At 38.9% G+C, this 20,702-nt stretch overlaps 1 protein-coding gene across 3 annotated transcripts in view; it reads left to right on the top strand.

Moving 5' to 3' along the window:
• The first annotated feature begins 13,742 nt into the window (after positions 1-13,742).
• LOC103480794 (B-cell scaffold protein with ankyrin repeats) overlaps positions 13,743-20,702 on the top strand; it is a 27,684-nt gene continuing 20,724 nt past the window's right edge. For all 3 annotated transcript variants that reach the window (XM_017310513.1, XM_017310514.1, XM_008435972.2), the window contains exons 1-5: positions 13,743-14,316; positions 16,949-17,091; positions 17,190-17,328; positions 17,438-17,583; positions 19,054-19,168. In XM_017310513.1, the coding sequence (XP_017166002.1) occupies positions 13,887-14,316; positions 16,949-17,091; positions 17,190-17,328; positions 17,438-17,583; positions 19,054-19,168 (973 nt within the window). In that variant the 5' untranslated portion in view covers positions 13,743-13,886. The remainder of the gene's footprint in view (positions 14,317-16,948; positions 17,092-17,189; positions 17,329-17,437; positions 17,584-19,053; positions 19,169-20,702) is intronic.

The raw sequence follows: 20,702 nt of genomic DNA, 5'->3' as shown, positions 1-20,702 counted from the left end.
TTAAAGCTAATAACATAAGCTGCGATATACATAACAGTTAATGTAAGATAATGTGAGTTACCAGGCTAATGTTAGCATGTCAGCTAATTTCAGCTATTTTACTGACATATGTTAGGTAAGGCTGGCATTTTGGGTAAAGCTATTGCATAGCTTGCTAAAAGCAACTGCTTTTAGCACAGTTGCTAGAGTAAATTTATCTGACTTAACATGATAATTTTAGAATATTAGCGAATGTTTACTCTTTTTAGCCAACAAACTTTAACCAGAGTTGACATTTTGGAGAATCCTGTTCCAAAAGGCAAACAGAAGCTAATGTTAGGTAAATTGAGATAACATACATTTTTTGGTATATTTGCTTATTATTGCGACTTAACATGCTCCTGTGGTCTTAGCAGGCTAGCTAAAGCTAACCAGTTATGCTTATATTAGCATGTTATCTCCAACATTCATCCTGTGGTACTCACACAGAATAAATACACATTTTTCTACTTTTATTTCACTCCTCACGCTTTGCTGAGGAGTGAAGAACTGTACAAGAAGATGGCTGTCAACAGAAGAAACACCTGTCAGCTTCATAAATACAACACTGGAAATTCTTCACTTGACCATTACATGCAAATTAAAAGCTGCATTGTATGCTGAAGAAGTTTCTATAACAGCGTATGACAGCACAATTATTAACACTTATCTTGCAGGTTTTCTCCTTTGTGCAAACAATTAACCTTGACTGGAAACGTTATTGACGACCAGCCACTAAAACGTCTGCTTTGTTGCAGCAAATCAATTGTGTAACCAGTCAGTGTCAGATTAAATATGCTCCCTTTTAAAACACAGGAGAGGCAACGGTTACTTTAGCCATTCAATGGAAAAAAATTAATGAATAAATAAAAAACCTGGCTAAATAAAACAGCAGTGTTTTTGCTTAGTAACCAAACAGATATTTGTCCACTGAAATATTCTAAATAAGACATAACCAACAATGAATCATATGCTTAATAGCTTAATATTTCACTTTGGAGGAGGAAACAACAACCTCACACAACAAGTTGACAAACAGAGCTACAGCTACCTCAGTCCCACAGAGGTGCAAACAAGCATCATTACTGCTTCCTTCAAATTAAATCAGTTTGAGTTAACATCTTTCCCATGACATCCAGTGTAACTGAAATAGCGCAGGTTGTTTCTCAAAATGAGAGCCGGAAAACAAAAATTCACATTAAGTGCAGACTGTGGCACTGTGGGAAAAGCGCCAACTCAGCTTTACCATCAGCTGGTCCAGAAGAAAGAAACAATTAGCTCGGCGCTGGAGGCGAATCCACAACCGACTCAAATGTTCTGAGTCGTGCTCAGAACTCCAAAATTAGTGTTCATCTTCTGCTAAAGCAATAAAAAGACAAAAGTTTGCGTTAATAACACTGAACTCCATCTTTTTGTTGTTTGCTTCAACAGCAGCAGTGATGTCATCAGTGTAGATCAGTTGCTGTTTTCAGCTGAATCCATCAAAATTATTAGCATCATTAGCCAGCGTTTATAAATCCTTTTTGAAACATTGTGTGGAGCCCATTTTTGCAGGACTGTCTGCAACGCAGAAATACTGATCTAGATTCTAAATAGCATCCATAAAATAGCGTTTATAAATGAAGCTGGTATTATTAGGGCGCCCGTTTCCAGTAGAGCTGCAGGACATATGAAAAACATGCAATTTGAGTATTATTGTGGAATAATGTGATCACAAAGTAGGCTGCAATTAGCCTACATTTTCCCTCATTCGTCTTTTTTTAAATCACAATGCTCCAACCATTCCTCTTAACCTTTTCATCTTTCTGACTGAAATCTGAACCAGGCTGTAAAGAGCCATCAGATTGACAAAATACAATATTGACATTTAAGGCGTTGAAAATATAATCGCCTACAATCGACTTGGTGCGATTGCAAAATTCAAAAATATTTTAAAAATCTATGTGTTTCTGTAATGTAATCCACAACAGCAACAAAAATCAGATTACATCACTGGGAAGATCCTCTTTTCAGTAAAACGACACCAAATAGAGGAAACATCAAACGATAATTTCTAGGTTTTAGTGGTTTAGATTTACTTTTTAGGTCTTTTTTCCATACTCATGTTTCAGATTTTTTTGTTTACTTGCCTGTGAATGAATGCTCAAATGCATAATCTATCTAGATACCAATTTTAAGCAGTGAGCTTTACTCTTTAATATACAAGCTACAGATAAATCTGATTTGGTGACTCAAACATGTTTATAAAAACTTATTTTCATCTGATAATTCTCTTACTTTTTCGACAGTAAAATGATGTAAATAGGACCTCTTACATCTCACACAGTTTAACCTACATTAGCTGGTAAACATGAGATTCTTTGCATGAAAAAAAATAGACATTTATCCAGGAAATGCAGCTAGAATAGCATCAACACTAACTGTTTAAGCCCAAGTTGTTTACACATTTCTTATGGTTGCTTTTGCATCGTTAAAGTTTTCTTTTTGCTACTTTCGGGGATTTTTAAAACTAATTATTAACGTCTAGGTTTATGAGAACTTAGCTGCCTGAGCACCCGGCTCTGCAGATTTATGTTAATTTTCTTGTCTGGAGGTTTTAAACTGATAGAAAAAAAAAAACTATTCAAAACTGAACACAAAGAGGAACTACAAGTGTTGTTCCTGAAAACAAAAGATGGTTTAATGTTCTGCTTTGTTCACATTTATTGAGGGAAATCTAAAATCCTCATCAAAACAATCAACACGGGACTAAAAGGTAGCTACTATGAATTCCCGTTTTAAATCACCGTGCTGCAAAGACTGTGTGGAAGCTATGGAGTAAATATTTCTCAGAGTCAGATGACCTTCAGGAAAACTCTTTCATTTCTGCACACCGCTGCGTTTACATCTGATAAGAACCAAAAAAAAAACAAAAACCAAAAACGCTGCTGTTGGCATACAAACAAGAGGCAGGTGTGCAGGTGAGGAAGAAGTCCGACGATACGGGGCGCTGCTTAACGTCCGGTTCTATAAATGACTGGGGCCGTCCAGCTGGGATAGCGCCGCTGTCATCGAGCACAGCCTCTCCGGCCCACGCGGGTCTGAGCGCGGGGGCCCTCCTCTCCGAAAAGTCAAATGTCAGATGTCGTCCATCCCCCGCTCGCAGAAAGAAAAGCACCCAGCGCTGTGTCGGGAGGGAGGCCCCGCGTCGACACGGCGATGGAAAAACATCATTACTATGCTTATTCTGCTTTCGAGCGCTGCTGCTGTCATGGCAACCAAATTACTAACTACAGTCCCAAGCAAAAGTATTCATACCCTGTGGACGTTTATTTTTTCACTTTTTGTACAGCTTACAGCCACAAACTTGCAAGTTAGAGCGTAGTTTTGAAGTGGAAGGAAAATGTGTGGCCTGCTTTGTATTCAGCAGCGTGCAGAACCAGTTTCTGCTGGTACTGCAGCGTTTTGAAGAATTTCTATACCAGATTTCCACATCTAGACGCTGAAAATCCTTCACATTGTCTTTTGCAAAATAGCTCAGTTGGATGGAGAGAATCTGGACATCAATTTCAGACTGGGCCGATCCAACACTTATTCACGCTTTGTTCCAAGTCAGGGGTGTCCAAAGTGTGGCCCGAGGGCCAACTGTGGTCTTTGGGCTGATATTGTGCGGCCCCCGAATGCAGTTCAAGAATGATACAAATGTGAATCATTACGAACATAATTTCCTTATAATGGAAAATGTTACACAACGTTATTCGTCTTTTATAACCAAGGTTTATTAATGAATAGAACAACGTCTATCCAGAGACTTTTAATGAAAAGTTTATTTTACCTCACCAGTATCAACGTTTATTCAATTCATTAAACTTGGCTAAGTATAGAAAGCGTCTTAAAAGAAAGTGTCCCTTCTTTTACAATGCCTTTTGAAACGAAGGATTTTGCGAACGTGCAAAATCCTTCCCACATTTTGGATCTACGACATCCCTTTCCTACAAAAAGGGATTTGGTTTTGGCTCGTGAATACTTACGGCGCAACGATTTTGGCTAGCGTCATTGTTGTCCTGCTGGAAGATGAACCTTCACCCCACTATGGAGTCTCTAGCTCCCTCTATGTTTCCTTTAACTAACCCTCTGATGCTGAGAAAAAAAAACCTTCCCCAGTAAAGGTTGTGTTCGAGCTGCCTATTTTAAATCATTCAAACACAAAATATACCTTAATATGTGGAAATATGTGGAAACCGTCTTAGCACAATAGCCAATCAGCGCCAAGGAAAATGAATGTGCTCCTGGATTGGCTGCTTTGCAAACACAAGCTAACAGCGTGCTAAGTAGCCTTTAGCTTAGATAACTCAGCATCCCAAGCATAATTTGAGGATATATGAACTTTATAAGATATTATAAGACATGTTTTGTGAAAAAATGCACAGAATGGTGAATTTTTGTCAAATAATTTGAAGATACGGTCCACAGAAAAACCCATGAGAACTGAAATAGTGCAAATAGATGTGGCTTCGCTGTATTGGGAGTGTAATACCCCGCAGATATTGCACTGTAAACAGTCCTTTTCAATATTTATATCCCACACACTCATCTTATGATGATGACACATTTGAAAATATGAAGCGAATGCAGTCCAGTAAATGCTTGCACTCTGAGCCAAATCTACATTTACGATAAATTCCTCTTCCACGTTCCAAATGCTAAATCCACTGCAATTCATGGGCCTTCATTCAGTTTCTGTTGTTTCTGTTCTAGTCGGTGACCAGGCAAGAACCGGATTCATTTATCAATCGGCGCTGGAAATAGCTCGACAGCTAACACATTTAGCAACACATTAACAATGATGATGACTAGAACTTTTGGGAAAATAATAGGGATTATCACAGGTCATGGCTAATCCCTATCCAGCAGCTACTTAATCAGGTAAGCCTTGAAAGCTGCAGTAATGGTCCACCACTGAGCCAGATTTCTACACATAGTTCATTAAGGTGAAAAGCCTCCCAACTGACATTTCCTCCTATATTTATTTCTGTCGAGTTTAAAAACATGAAGAATCCCCCCACCCCCGCGTACGCTGCCAACTTGGCCTGCTGGGGCTGATTAAGGAGGATGGAGTAATTACTCTGCAGCAGTGGCTTTCAGGAGCGTTATGATAATGCCTTCTGAAAACAGGTGGCTGCGGCGCGCTCATGATAAGTTGGACCGACGCCTCGCAGCGTCGCAAAACAGGCAGCTGAAAACAAATTACCTCACACCTATAGCCTGCAGCCACGTTCATGCTTTGTATGTACACAGCAGCCGGCGTCCCGTGTTGTCACAACACTGATGCATTACAAAAAAAAAAAAAGAGAGAAAAAAAAAAACAGCGCACTTCTGGAAACTCAGAGGATGGATTTACTTCCAGGAGCTCCGGCCCGGCGACGCCTTTTGGATCCGGGCTCTCATGTCGACTGACAACCCGCTTCTAATGTCTAATCAATAACTGATTAAGATAATTGCAGAGCTTTACTAAGCACTGCAGCATTGTAAAGTCAAGAGAGTCGGACTGTGCATTACAACCAGAAACAGAAATGATTTTTTGGGGGGATTTTAAGCGAGAGAAGCTCAGTCTACGACTGAGAGAATCTGAACATCAGTTCTCATGCTGCGTCTTCTGCTAGCAGCAAATCAGAACGGCGATTATCTGACTAATCTATTATTCTGTTGATTAATCAGATAACAGAATAGCACATTTCATTTAGCCATCCAAATCTTTTTTATACAACATTAGAAATATGTTAAAAGGTGCAAATAAACAAATATTTCAATTCTGTTTTAAAGTAAGAAAATAAACATTTTAATGCTTAAAATCCAATAACATAAAATAAATACCTTTAACGTCAACATGTGAAAAGCTCAGTGCTTTCTGCTTGATTTAACATCAACTGCACAGAATTGGGGGGGGCGGTGTTTAGGGTAGAACACATTTACAGACGAGAGATTTATTTTTTTTTATCTTAAATACATTTATTTTTTATCTTAAATACATATATGTTTTTTTGTGTATTTTTGGCTTAATTGCTGATTTGAGTAAGTTCTTCTATTAGCAAATCCTCTTTTTGGGTCTCTGTAGTCCAGTTAACGACTAATAAATTGGTGGACAATTATTTCAGTAACCGATTAATCACGATTAATCCTTTTGGCCCTACAACAAACAGGACTTTTTATGACTAAGACCTGAGGTATTTCACTCCTGCCTGCGTTGTGTCTACCTGCTGAAAAAAAAGGTATCTCCAGGGCATGATGCTGCCACCGTTACATTTTTCTCTCCGTTTCCTAAGTATGCAGCACCTTGAGTTAAGATTACTGCCTGCAAATAATCAATACAACATGCCGACTTTGTGGCCTTAATGTTGCCAGGTCAAAACGTGGAAAAGTTCAAGTAGGTATGAATATTTTCACAAAGCACTGTAGCCAACGCGACCAGTCCAAGCTTCCCAGTGAAACCGTTTCATCTCTTTATAGCCGAATCTTGTCAAATCCATTTTTCATTAGCCTTCACGTTGCTGGAGACTGTACGGGTATGATCTCTTAAAAAATTCATAACAAAAGCACCCCAGACATTCTGTGGATCTCTCAACACTCACTCCACCCACCAACCCGTCGCTTTCCACCAGAAATGTGGCCAGAACAGAGCCGCTTGCTGCTGACTCCATCCACTATAAAGCTTCAGGATTGCCACTAATTTCCCCCTCCTGATGAGCTATTGGCTCGAATCGTTTCAATCGATGAGCTCAGGCCAAATAAGAAAAATATCTCCCTCAATTCCCCGATGTGGTCCCTGCACATGCCTGTTGTGGTGCGCAGAGCAGAAACTGGGGTACTGATCCGCAGCTAGAGCTGGATCAAACAAACACACACAGATTCTGTCATCCTACTTTGCTCTAGTCATTCAGTGACGCATTAAATAGCTCATATCCTTGTGCATGAATTGTCTCAAAGTTAGAAGTCTGCAGCCTTTAAGTGAAACGAGGCTGGGCGAGCTGGGTAGGTAGGGTCGAACTGATTATTATCTTTATTGCATTCTTATGGTAGACTGCAAAGGTGGAATGTCAGACCTGTAAACAGAGAGAGAGGCAGGAAGAGCCACCCCATGTGGCATGAACAGTGAAAGCAACCCCCACAACCAGACATACATCGAGCAAGCAGGATTGTGCAATTGTTAAAACGGGAGAGATAAAGCTTTGTTTGATGGTGCATGCACAATAAAGACAAGGGGGGGGGAAGAGATCGCTTTTGGTGCCGATTGCAATGCCTGATCTGCATGCATGCTGTGCACCAAATGCATATATACATATAAATCCAGACCGTCAAGCTGCAGGCTGCGCAGTCACATGGAAACGCTTCGTTCAATTTGAGGGTATTCTTATTTTTTATAATAGATAAACATGTATGTGTGAGATTCTTGCAAGCTGAAGTTCTCCTCACTTCCTAGTTTACAGCTGCTGTCACAGCTCGGCTAACACCCTTCTTCCTCCATAAGCCAGCGAACAATTTTTCGACTACATTTTTTTTTTTTTTTTTTTTTGCCGCTGCGACGAAATTCTTCCAGACACGCAGAGACCGTAACACATAAAAAAAATTAAAAAAAATAATAAATCCCACTTACATTTCACCACCCTGTCCGTCGTAGATAACTTGGGCTCATCATTCGGCTTGTTTTCGGACATTTCCAGTGTGATATGAATTTAGAGATGTGTAAATATATATGAAAGGAGACTGAAAACGGGTCCCTGCGTTGCTCTTGCCGAACAACTCTTCGAGTGTGTCCGAGGAAAAGAGACCGCAGTGATCTCACCCGGGTTCCTCTGAGCGGCCAAAAATACTTGCAACGGGGGGTTACAGTTTCACTGCAGGAGCTGGAGGAGCTGTTAGGAGCTGCTCTGTCTGATTTACTGTTACTCTGAGCCAAGTTGCCTGGCTCAGCGCAGTGTGCACTCTAACGTGCTGACGCCTCAAGGCCCGCCCCCCGAGGCTTCCTATTGGTGGAGAGCCGCTGTTGTCTTTCACGCTCACTTTTATCGAAAGATTTCTCTCTCTCTCTCTCTTTCTCGTTCTTTTATCATTCCAACTGCTGTGAATAACCCGCAATAAACTTAACACAAACAAGGGAAGGAGTGTCGTTTACCACTGAATGTTGTTATCGAGAGAGCCATTCTCGACGTTTTGAGTTCATTTGTGAAACAAGTTTGACTTTAATCTCAACAGTCCGTTGGAAGGAGTTGTACAATATATCCTTTTTGACATGCATCAGTTGCTACTATGCAGTTTTCTACCGTCTTATATCGTTTTCAGTCATGCCATTCAAAATGAAGCGTACTTCTGAATTCTGAAGTCACTCCCTATAAAGCTAATAGTCTTCATTTCAATTATTGAGTCACGACAGGCAAAAATGTTGAACTAGATGTCAAAATCTGTCATTTTTATGCATTTCTTCATCTTTATATCATGAGGTAAACAAGTACAAGACCCTCAATTTGTGTGTTTCACATTCTTTACAGCATGTGCTCTTTGCAATGCTAATTTGTTTACAATGTTGTGAAAAAGTAAAGTGCTAACATATTGTACATTGGAACTGAATAAGTACATAATGTACATTGTAATTGTTTTTTGTAAACGATCCTGATATTCCAGTTCAAATTCGCTTGCCAGCTGTGGGTTTGTGGGATTTCGCTCGTTGTGACATCACCTATTTCAACTAAAGTTTCACACACTCCTCCTCACCGGTGAAAGCTGAGGTTCACCTGGCAGTAATTGTACAATTATGAAAACATTTTCAAGAAGGACTGACGAAGAAATACATCAATCTGACACATTTTGACAACCAGCTGAATGTTTTTGTTTGTTACGACTCGAGAAATGAACTGAAGACTGTTGGTTGACTGTTCAGCATTCAGAAGTGTAGTTCATTTCCACTTTTCGGTGAAAATTATATAAAGCAGTAGGTAATTACATGGTAGCAAAAGGATTTGCAGTCTGGTGGAAGGAATAAGAAATGACTACTAAATGTTGTGGACGTGTAACTAAAAGTTATGAGAATCTTAATTGATCAGTGAAATGCACCAAAGCAATGGAGAAAAATATAACTATGGATTTCAAAGGATTGTGGTAGTAATGTTTAGAAATGTCTTGAGCATTTTCAGGTCGTGTTACCAAGATCAAACTTTTTTTGCTTTCGCAGACGTTGTGAGAGTGAACTGTCATAATGAAAACATGAGATGACATTTCACTATCTCGTTCATAAACAATGACTTCAGGACTTTCCTGATACAGACACTTTCATTGAAATAAATACCTGCTTTTGAGGAATGAACGATTCACTTTGACCAAGTGACTCACATTGGAGGATCTTAACTGGGTTTTGCAGTTGAATTGTTTTGAGAAAATGCACTAGCCGTTGCGCAAATGTTGAGAGAAATGCACCAACAAAAATGATTTTTTTTAAAAAATTACTATCATTATTATACTTAGCATTACCGCTTTGCTACTTTTACATTTGAAATATTCTGAAAATCAACTTCTTTATTTTTATTGTACTTTTTGCATGTTTGTTAATAAATTCAGGAAAACATTTAACAGAATTTCAAAATCTAAACAATAAATAAATACTATAAATGGATAAGTATCAAACTACTACTAATACTATAATAATAACAATAATAATAAATACAATTATTTCTAATGTTTTAAGAGTCAAATTCAAACTTTTAAAATTGTACACATAATAAACTGTTATGATAAGATTAAGTGGTTGATAAAATTAGATTAAAGTTACACACCAAAAACAATATTATAATAATAATTTTGGATGTTTTATTTGTTCTCTCTAGCACCACCTTGAGGACGGATCAGGACCTTGTTTTGCAGACACACTCTTTTGAATTGAGGCTACATACCAGAACATGACAAAAAGTAAAAGTTAAGTTGTTCTTTTAAGGTCTTCCAGTTAGCTAGAATAATGCCACAGATGAGTTACAAGTTACTTAGTTACTAGTTATCGGGTAACTATCGACCCAACCTTCGGTTCAGGAGGAAATGGGACGGTGTTCTCCTGGATCTTTTAAAGAAAACACTTATTTTTCCCACAAGAACATAAAATATAAACTTAAGAAGTATTTCCAAATTCAACAACAAAAGAAACGGACTGGGAATAGTCATAAAAATACTCACAATGTTAATATGGTTGTAGTGAAGCAGTTCAGTTATTTACTACAGCTAATTTGATGATCTAATGAAAACTCCAGACGCTTATCAGTCAGATAAGACCAAAAAATAAATAATTAGTTTTCATTATGATTAAGCAATTATTGACGACCTTCTTTTTGTAGAGATGATCACAGACTGCTGCGATCACAACAAGGGAAGCCGTGTAGAAGGAGGAAGTTTTCTATATTGCTTAAATACAAACAGATCAAATTCACATATGTAGAAATAAAGAATCGAATCAGTTCAAACTCGCTACAGTCATCTATCAGGAAGCTCAAGCTCCTCTCTAATTCCAAACAGAGGGAAGCTTTATAGAGATTTTAATTTCCTGCAGGACTTTGCACCTGCCCACCCTGCTAGAAGTATGAACACATGACCATGATGTCACTGCGCATGATGTAATTCATGCAAAAGGAGCCCCAGCCGAGCGTTGACTGCACATCTTTATTCTCGTTATCGACCAGGTGCAGGTTGGTTCAGGTGAATTACATCCCAAATAAAATTGCTGCATACACACAAAAAAACAACCGAATTTTAAAAACACAAAAATATTTCAGTGTTGCACATCGTGTGTCATTTCTTCCAGATAAAATACATTTTTTTAAAACGAGTAGTGTGGGGTTTTAACTTTTCCCTTCCTGAGGGGAGGAGCTGAAACGGAGCGCTGCGTTTTAAAAAAAAAAATATTCAGGGCTTTTCTGACACAACAGGAACTCTTCCAGGGAGCCGATTAGTTTCTCTGCAGACTCGATAAAGCCTCCGGAGGGTTTTCCTGAGCAGCCGCTGAACTATGCACACATTACATTAGGTCAATATGCTCTCGATGGAGCAGTGGTGGGGAGTTGAGAGCAACTTTAGAGCAAAATATTCATGAGAATCCTGTGGAAATAAAGCTTCTGCTTCATGTTCCTCCTGAGCTGCTTGGTATTTGCCCCCCAGATAAGATCATCACCACGCAGCACAGGAGTTGTCAACGGGCTGACATTTCTGTAATAATATCCTGCATTATCTGCTTCTGGTTGTAAAAGTGATACCTTGTTGCCAAGGGCATGCTTTATAGCAACTGTCTGAAATTAAAAAAAGTTAGAGCAAGAATCTTTCCAGCTCCAAAACATCCAGAAAAATGAGAGTCCAAACATCCAATGCCTCAAAAAACAGAGAGAAGATAAACAAAACTCTACAAAATAAATTGGGACTAACGTAACAGAACTATTCAAAAACATGTTGCCACTGTGTGCCGTTATATATAACAAATGTTTAATTTTACAATGTGACTTTATGTATCTATTTTAATCAATGCAAACCCACAAAACAGCTTTGTCAGTTTTTATGGCTCCATGAACACGATCACGATTCAAAATGCCTCCATATCTTTCCTGCTGGCACCACCCTCAGGACAGCGTTTGCAGTTTCACTCTTATTTACATTGGTAATGCCGTGACCAGCGTCACATTTATGTTTGTCTTTACGCCACCACCTTTGGCGGCTGTGACTACGAGCTGTATGAGAAGGGATCTGTTCAACCGAAGCCGTCACAGATTTGAAAGATTTCACCGTGACGGACAGCGTGACACATCTGCTGCTGGTCGATGCGTAAAGCCAGTCTGAGATTAGCGTAAAAAGGAGACCTCACCTCTCACATTCGTGCTCTCCCTCCAGTCGCTCTATAAATAAATGGTGCCAAACTGGTATTAGCAAAGACGCTGGTGCTGCAGCGGTTAATGAAGCACCGAGTTTCATGAGGGTAAGCGTGCGCGTCCGGGTCGACGCGTCCCCTTTTAACTATTGTTGCACTGGAGACATTTTCCACAGATCATTAGCTGCAGCACGTCTCAGCTTCTTTTGGATGCAAACTTAATTAAACTCGTGTCTGGACTGAGACTCGGGCTCTTTATTTTCCTTGTAACCTGTTGTCTGAAAGGCAGTCACCTTTGTTATTTGCCATTTTCCCTCGTTGCATACACTCCCACCTATTCTGTCTGCATGGAAAATACAGTAGAATAACAAGCAGAGCTTTAACTGTGGGCTTCAGTTTCAGTATTTGAATTTAATCAGGTTGGAAGTAAAAATTCCTTTACAAATTACCTCTTTTTTAAAAAAAAAAAAAACACTGGAGCTTTTTCATTAAACTGCACCTCTCCTTTCAACCAGTCATGATTATTTGATTATTTCCTGGGAATGTACAACTTGCCGGGCTGCACAGTGGAGCAGTTGTTAGAGTTGTTGCCTTGCAGCAAGAAGATTCTGGGTTCGATTCCCGGCCCCGGTCTTTCTGCATGGAGTTTGCATGTTCTCCCTGTGCATGCGTGGGTTTTCTCCGGGTACTCCGGTTTCCTCCCACAGTCCAAAAACATGACTGTCAGGTTAACTGGCCTCTCCAAATTGCCCCTAGGTGTGAGTGTGTGTGTGCATGGTTGTTTGTCCTGTGTGTCTCTGTGTTGCCCTGCGACAGACTGGCGACCTGTCCAGGGTGACCCGCCTCTCACCCGAAACGTTAGCTGGAGATGGGCACCAACAACCCTCCCGACCCCATTAAGGGACAAAGTGCAAGAAAATAGATGGATGGGTACAACTTGCCGGAAAAGAAAAAATTAACTTTCCAAGGTATAGAAACAGCAAAATTTTACTTTTTCCACAAGGTTCTTTGGTTGGGACAAACCGATTGTAGAGTGGAAACTAAAACTCCCTTCCCAAAACATTATTTTAAATTATTTAAAAACTGGATCATCTAATTAGTTGAAACTCAAAGGCAATTAGTTGCACTAGTTTTCATTTGGGGGTATCAGAGCAAATAAGGCAGAATATTCATGATCTATCTCAAAGGTTTGCAACCTTTAAAATCAAAAGAGACATTTTGCCTTCAGTCCAGCTAAATAAAATTTTAGAGCCGCAAAAAAACAGACTGCTTGTAATTTCTGGTAAATATTTACTATAGAAAATGTGTTTTCACTTTTAAAGAACCATAATTTGATTTCCATTTTTAGGTTTAAAAAGAAACCTTCGCAGTAAAGGGGTGTATACGTTTTCCTCTTTGCAATGTTGATATTTTTAGAAAATGATAAGAATGCTGTATTTCCTTTAAAGTTTCCATATTTATACCATCGTTTCCAACCTAATGATAAAATCATTCCATCAAAAGAAACCTGAAAAGCTGCTAAACCTTATATTTGTTATGTAATTATTTAAATAGGTGAGTTATTTTCATATTACTTTTTTTGCTAACATTGTTACCTGGAAATGAAGCAACATATTTCATCTCACTCTGTTACAAATCAGACTAAAACTTAAAAGTGTTAACATATATAGAGCTAAGAACAGTCCTGACCGAGCAGGGCAGGGGTCGGGATCCATGCTGTCCTCGAAAAAAACTCATTTAGTTCACTGTAACGTAGCAGGAAACACCCTCTTATCTGAACTGTTCCTGACATAACAATAGCTGTCCTGTTCTGATGTTACTGAGAAGTGAGACCTGCCAACAGGAGCAGCTCTGTAGAAATGAACCGCACAGGTAAGGGACCTTTCATATTAACAGTTTATCATCCAATTACAGCGCGTATTAAGTAATGAAGGAGATCAACGTTGTGATGTGTGCGAGTCTTGATCGTAAATGAAGGGTTGGTGAGGGATAATTGGGGTTTCTGATGCTCAAGTACGAAGGGAAACTGTCGGGCATTCCCACAGAGAAACTGCTCATCATCTACGAGACGGAGGCGAAGCAGTGGGCCACCTACCTCCAGTCAGCCTTCGCCGGGCAAATCCCAGAGGATGGCATCTGCTGCTACGACGTCAACACGCCGTCCAGAAAAGACGACTTTGTCGGGCTGTCTCGCTACGCCTGCAAGCTGCTGATCCTTTCCAAGGGGATGCTGGAAGATCTTCACCAGATGAGGCGCTTCTTCCTGTCCCGGGTGCTGAGTCCTGCAGCCTGTGTGGTGGTTCTGCTGTGTGGCGTGGACAGTCTGACCCCGCTGCTGGACCAGGTGCCCATCGACGCTGACGAGTGCCTGCAGATCTCCTGCGAGCAAGACGCTCCAGAGTACGTGTGCAACGTGATGGATATTATACAAAAAGGTACGATCCAGAAAAATCAATCACCTTTACTCCAATTTGGTTAACGAACATAGGTTGTTGTTTTTTTTAATTGTAAGAAGGGAGATTTAGTATCTCCAGTAATTGACGTCAGAAAATATCTGACATTTTCTGCTTCAACTCAATGCTCACGTCAAATCAATTTAGGTTGACTTTTAAATAGCATTTAGAAGTTCATCAGTCATGTGCAAAGCAAACAACAATAGCAACAATACATAAAAGAACCAGAAAACACATTACAACCCATTACGTTGTTGTAAAAGTTTCTGTAACAAAATGAACAATGCAGGTAAAACTAAATATCTCCACCTGTGTTTTGATAGAGGCTAGATTTCATTTACAACAGAAGAAAGTATAGTTTGCATGATTACAGATCTTTAAAATAAAGGCAAATAGGTTTTCAAAATATTCTCTTTTTTTAGGTAGATTTGAGGAATGTAATAACTGCATTCTATGTTATTTGAGTCTTAAAAATATTAATTTGAGGCTAAGAAATGCTATTTTACAGGGGGGGGAAAGATAAATTTTACCTTCACGTTTATTTCAATTTTAGATCACAGGTTCAGATTGCATTGCTTTTCATTTCTGGCATGAAGTAAAAGTGTTAAAACGCTTTGAGTGCCACTTAGTATTTTATTTGGATGTAAACCAAATAACATCAGATGTAAATTAATGGGAGGGCATGTCTGCTTGTTGATTATCCGTTTTTCATTTGCAACACAGGCAACTCAAGCCACAATAAAATATTTGAAACACTGAAAACAAATTACTTGTTCTTGCTCTGCTCTCTGAAAAATTATTCATAAACCTTCTCCTGTAAATGAGGCGTTTTTAAGGGGAAAGACTGTATCTGTTCTCATCTGCGCCATCAATCTCTCCATCCTCAGTCGTCCAAAGTACAATTTGTCTAAAATCCAAACACAGAGGAGTGGGCTTGTGTTTAAACAGGTGTGTTAGGAGGAACATTTGATGCAAATGTGGCCTTCACTGATTACTCATTGCAAGATATGCAAATTCAATAGCACTCTACCTCACTCCAATGCAGTGATACAGTGAAGTGTTTCAGGCTGGGCGCCCACGAACAGTTATATTTTAACTCGGGAGTAGTTCTGCTTTTGACACAGATGGATGTTGTTTTTTAAATACTGTACCTAATGTACCTGGAGAGGACATCTGTTCAGTTTATGTCTAAAAACTAAGTTAAATAATAGTGACTGTTGAAGCAATTAACTTCCTTGTGTTGTGAGCCAGGCTAATAGCAGAATGCTAACAAGATCCAGTCTGAACTAAAAATCATTTTCTTATCAATCTCTTAAAATCATTTTTATTTCTCTTCTTCTTCTTGGTGTAAAGTGTCTGACGAGCTGCAGTCAAGTCCAGTTATGCTAACAGCTATAGGCTACTATCAAAGCGCTAACCTTCGACACATGTGACTACTACCGTTAGGCTAATAGTGAGATAGTACAGTATTTTACGCATCCAAGCACTAGAGGAAGATGTTGGTAGATAAATACTGGACAGAATTAAATATGTCATTGCTTTACCAAGATATGAAACACTGTAAGGCAAATAATTACCGTATTTTCCGGACTATAGAGCACACCTCACTAGAAGCCGCACCCGCAAAGATTTTTTTTTCCCAAAAACTGGAAACGAACATATACAAGCCGCACCAGGCTATAAGCCGCTGGTATCTCCGCCGCTCTCGGTTTTTCAGGACGCAGCCCTGCGCCTCCAACGTCGAATTGAAAACACTTCTTCGTCGTGCCTGCTGTTAGCATTTGCTTGTTCTAAATGAAAATGAGTACTTTCTTCTTTGTTTTCCAATTTTGACTTCCAATGATTCACTTCCTGCTAAAGAGCCCCCTGGTGGTTGAAATCTATAAGCTGCATGGTTCAAAGCGTGGGAAAACAGTAGCAGCTTACAGTCTGAAAAATACGGTACCTAATTTAAGCTAATTTGACTATGTTTTACATGCTTGCTAGCCTCTTTCAGACTGCCCCAGAACAGATGTGGTTACAGTGTGGTAGCTTGTCACTATCAGTGTGTGAATGTGTGAATGACTGTAGTGTGAAGCACTTTAGTGTCCTTGGGATTAAATACAGGCCATGTACCATATTATATTTGTACATGAGGGCTTGTTATAAATCTCATACTTTCCAATTTGAAAATGTTAAAAGTAGATGCTTTCTTAAATACTGGCCTCTGAGTACAAAACCATTAAACTCAAAAGTCAAGAAATCATGAAGTAGTTTGACTATCTTCAAACGTCCACTTCAGCCTTTCAGGAAACAAAAGAAATCATCAACTAATCTTCCCACAGAAATATCTGGACACAACATAAAACAGAAACTGCAACTCTGACAGCTTTTACCAAGTAAACATGAGGTGAAAATGATCACTGAACTGCACCCTTCCTATATATTTTGGCACTTGTTGCAATACCTTTGACCGCTGATTTATAAAAATTACTGGAATAAAATGTCTGCTAACAAAAATAACTTATACATCTATGAGGGAATAACCCCTTTGTGCATGCGGCTGCTCCAAATTGGCTCCAGGTATCTAAACACAGTTTGCTAATCCATAACATTCTGCACCAATCCTTTACAGGTGGATCAGCAATGGCAGCAAATGCGGACCCCATGACACACAGACCATCTGGATCAGAGCAGAGGGACGAGCAGATGCAGGCATCTGGAGACGACGGGGTCACATCCAGGGTTGTTATCGTCCCCTCAAGGGTTCCCTGTGGGGTGAGCGAAGACACTTCTCCGGAAAGACGTACGTTTATTCAGAAAGCAGCCATAACACCGACTAACACAGCAAGCCCCCGTACTGTTCTGTCTGGCAGAGCTCCTCTGAGGTTTTCATACTCCTGAAAAACGACTCGGCAGCCTGCGACTGCGAGGTCGAGTTCCAGGCAGAGAGGAAGATGGAGAGAGTGAAGCCTGTCTGCTGGAGTGAACGCATCCTGTGCATCAGTACACCAGGTAGACAACAACACGTGATTAATGTATGACTGGAATAAATACTTTTCAGTTGTTCTGGTTTTTTTTTGTTTTTTGTTGCCTGGTTGTTACTCCGGCATGTTTTCTGCAGCTGATTTTCCTGCTGGAAATGTGAGCGTGACTGTGTACAGTGGTGGAAAAACCCTTACCAGCTCTAAACTGCAGTACTACACAAGAATTGAAGAACTCACCCATCTTCTGTCAAGTGTGGCAGACCCTGTAGAGTTCATGTGTCAGGTAAAACCTTCACCTGCCTTTTATTTAAAGAAGAACATAGCTTAGACTAGCTGTGGACCATTAGGAGGATTTTGGAAGCACAATCTTCATTTAAATACGTTTTTTTAATTATAATTTTTAATTATAATTGCTCTTTGATAGACAGTAGTTAATTATCAGTGCTTAGATTCATGAGAAGTAGTGAGGCTTTTGTCCAGGCTGGCTGTGGAAATACTGAGAGCAGATCTTTATTTACGTCTTTTATTTGGAAAAGCACTTTCTGATCTGTAAGAAGTGCTATATAAATACAGTTTACTTACTTACTAAAATCTGCAACAGGCTGCCTGGGTGGTTTTTGGGCAATCAAGTCCTTATACAGCTCTGGAGAAAATGAAGAGCCCCCTGCACTGAAGTCTTTTTGAGTTAAAACATTAGTTTTGTTGTTTCTAAATGAATATGAATTTGTTTTCTTTGCATTATTTGAGATCTGAAAGCGCTGCATCTTTTTTGTTATTTTGACAGTTTCTCATTTTCTGCCAATAAAAACTACATTTTTGCCTGGAATGTTGTCAGTAGTTCATAGAATAAAAACACAATGTTCATTTTACTCAAACATAAACCTATAAAGAGTAAAATCAGAAAAACCGATAAGTTTAAGTGCTCTCTTAATATTTTCCAGAGCTGTATGTATCAAAACCTAAAATAATATATGTTTTGTTTCCTCAAAAGATAATTGCTGAAGTTGTTTATTAATACATTTCTGATCTGTACAGTATGATCTAATACTGCATGCTAAAAATTAAGAGCTGGAAGTGAAACTTGTGTACTTCTACCATCAAACCAATACTAAGGTTTTGTTTGATTTTTTTTTAAATTTGAAACTTATCACAAACAAATTCACAAGTCACATAAAAATATTCATATATCCAATTAAGTTGGGTCAATGCAACTTTTATATCCTAAACAACTTTTATAGGACACACACGCACACACACACTTTTGAATATAATTCTCATGAGGTAATTTTGTAGGGGAAGCTATTTCACAACAGCTGATTTATAGTCGGCGGAAATGTGCAAATAAAAAATAAAATAAAAGTAAAAAAAGAAAACAGAATTGAGTGAAAATATGTCTGATGTTTAAACAAAGTGCTGTTTTCTCTTGGATTGAGGGAAAAGCAGGTTACATCTGTCTTTCAGTGTTGAACACTTTATTTGATTAGGTCAGTTTTGCTGAAGCAGCAAACTTAAGCAATGAAAGAGGAAGAATTTACAAACTAAAAGCGAGGCAGGACTTTGATGCTGGCACGGTGAAATTAAAGTTGGCATTTTTATTTGCTCTCTAAATGGATTTCCAATACCACTACCACTGTTTTATGAGTCGGTGCATCTAACCCAAGATTTACTCTGGGAGTTACATCTGCCCTTAATAGAAAAGTTGCTGTTTGAGTCATAACTCAACACAGCATTGTAAACTTTGTTTGCGTTGCAGGCTCTTCAGGCTTGCTCTGTGGAAAAGTTGGATCAGAAGTTGTCTTCCATGCTGCTGGCGCTGATGCCCACAGGAGGCTTTCAGGGACTGCAAGTAGAAAACTCACAAGAAAGAGGTACAGCGCCGCTTAGCAATGCTGCTTAGTCAGCAGAGAGTGAGAAAAGCCTGGACGAGTAGGACTGACTTCAAATTTTATTCAGACTTTGAACATCAAAAGAATCTCTAAAACACACTGTGTGACCAAAAATGGATTTAGCTAGAAAATAGAGCCGTACCTAGTAATTATTTTGTTACAGCTGGTAAGAAGCTACCAAAGCAGAAAGCAGTTTTTATATCTTTAGACAATCATCACAATTAGGTAACGTGACAAGGGCAAGCTTTATCTGGGTCAAACCGAGAAAGAGTGAATCAGGAAACATGGAACATAATTTCCCCATATCAGGAAGTGTGCTAAAATGCTAAATGGTTATTTCTTTGGACATTGCTTACATTTAAATTTTGGCTTAAACTGCTGTGGTAAGCACTACTTTTGGAAATAGTAGTATCAAATAAGTACAGTAGCAATACAATTTTCTATTTCCAATACAAGCTACTGTTAGCATTAACCCCACAGTGAGGAAATTCAGGCATAACAGCCTCAAAGCAACAGGCAATCGAGGCATCTTTGTGTAAACAAAAAACAAAATTAAGAACAACATACTGAACCGCACATGTCAAACTCAAGGCCTGGGAGCCAAATCTGGCCCGCCGTAGCTTTCTATGTGGCCCTCTAGACTCCAAATTACATCAATAAGTCCCTCCAGTTTTTCACAAATCCTCAGAGTTCACACAAAATCAACAAATCCCCACATTTGTTTCCGATTTTACTGCAATTTTTTTCTCAAAGTTGGCCAAAAACATTGGGTTTAAGTGACTGCTGTCTCAGCCTTGTTTGATGTGAAATTGTAGTTTTGTGATTAAAAAAAAAATGAAGTCATGTTTAACATCATACATTAGCACAACTGTCATACAAGTATTTCTAAATTAGCACCACAAATTCTATGATTTTGATTGCAAAGAAAACAAAAGCAATTTCAAAATCCTGGATGGACTGATCAGTGTGAAAAGATGTTTAATATTATTTCATTTTAGCAAACACTCACTGAATGCTGAAACAAACAGCTGTTTATTGATATTTTAACAGTTCAATGGGCTTATCAATAGATTATGGTACAACTGGCCTTTTATGAACATTAAGATAAAATTACTACATAAAATCCTGGGAAGTTATGAAAAATAGCAAACTCTGATCCAAAGGATTTGCAATTCAGTCAGATACTTTTTAAAAAAAAGTACAAAAGTGCGTTTGTTTGTGCATTAGAAAAAAAGATGTCAAACTAAAACCCTGCAAGCAACTGAGATGTGCAAATACCAGCAGAAATGTTATTTCAAATAAGTAAAATTATGCAAATAACAGTGCAAACGGAAGAAAAGATGTAAACACTGAGTTTGTTGGACGCAGTGATGCTTATAAAGTCTGTTACGACTGGCTCAAGGTCATAACAAAACGGGAGACCATGCAGGGGTTAAAGTGTAGAAAAATGAATATTTATTAACAAAAACAACAATGGATTGTGGATATCAGTGGTGTAATGCAAATGCTTGGATGT

The sequence above is a fragment of the Poecilia reticulata genome, linkage group LG18 (genome assembly GCF_000633615.1).
Source record: "Poecilia reticulata strain Guanapo linkage group LG18, Guppy_female_1.0+MT, whole genome shotgun sequence".
NCBI classification, from domain to species: domain Eukaryota; kingdom Metazoa; phylum Chordata; class Actinopteri; order Cyprinodontiformes; family Poeciliidae; genus Poecilia; species Poecilia reticulata.
The sequence above is the reverse complement of the archived record's forward strand: the minus strand, read 5'-3'. Positions and strand labels throughout refer to the sequence as shown.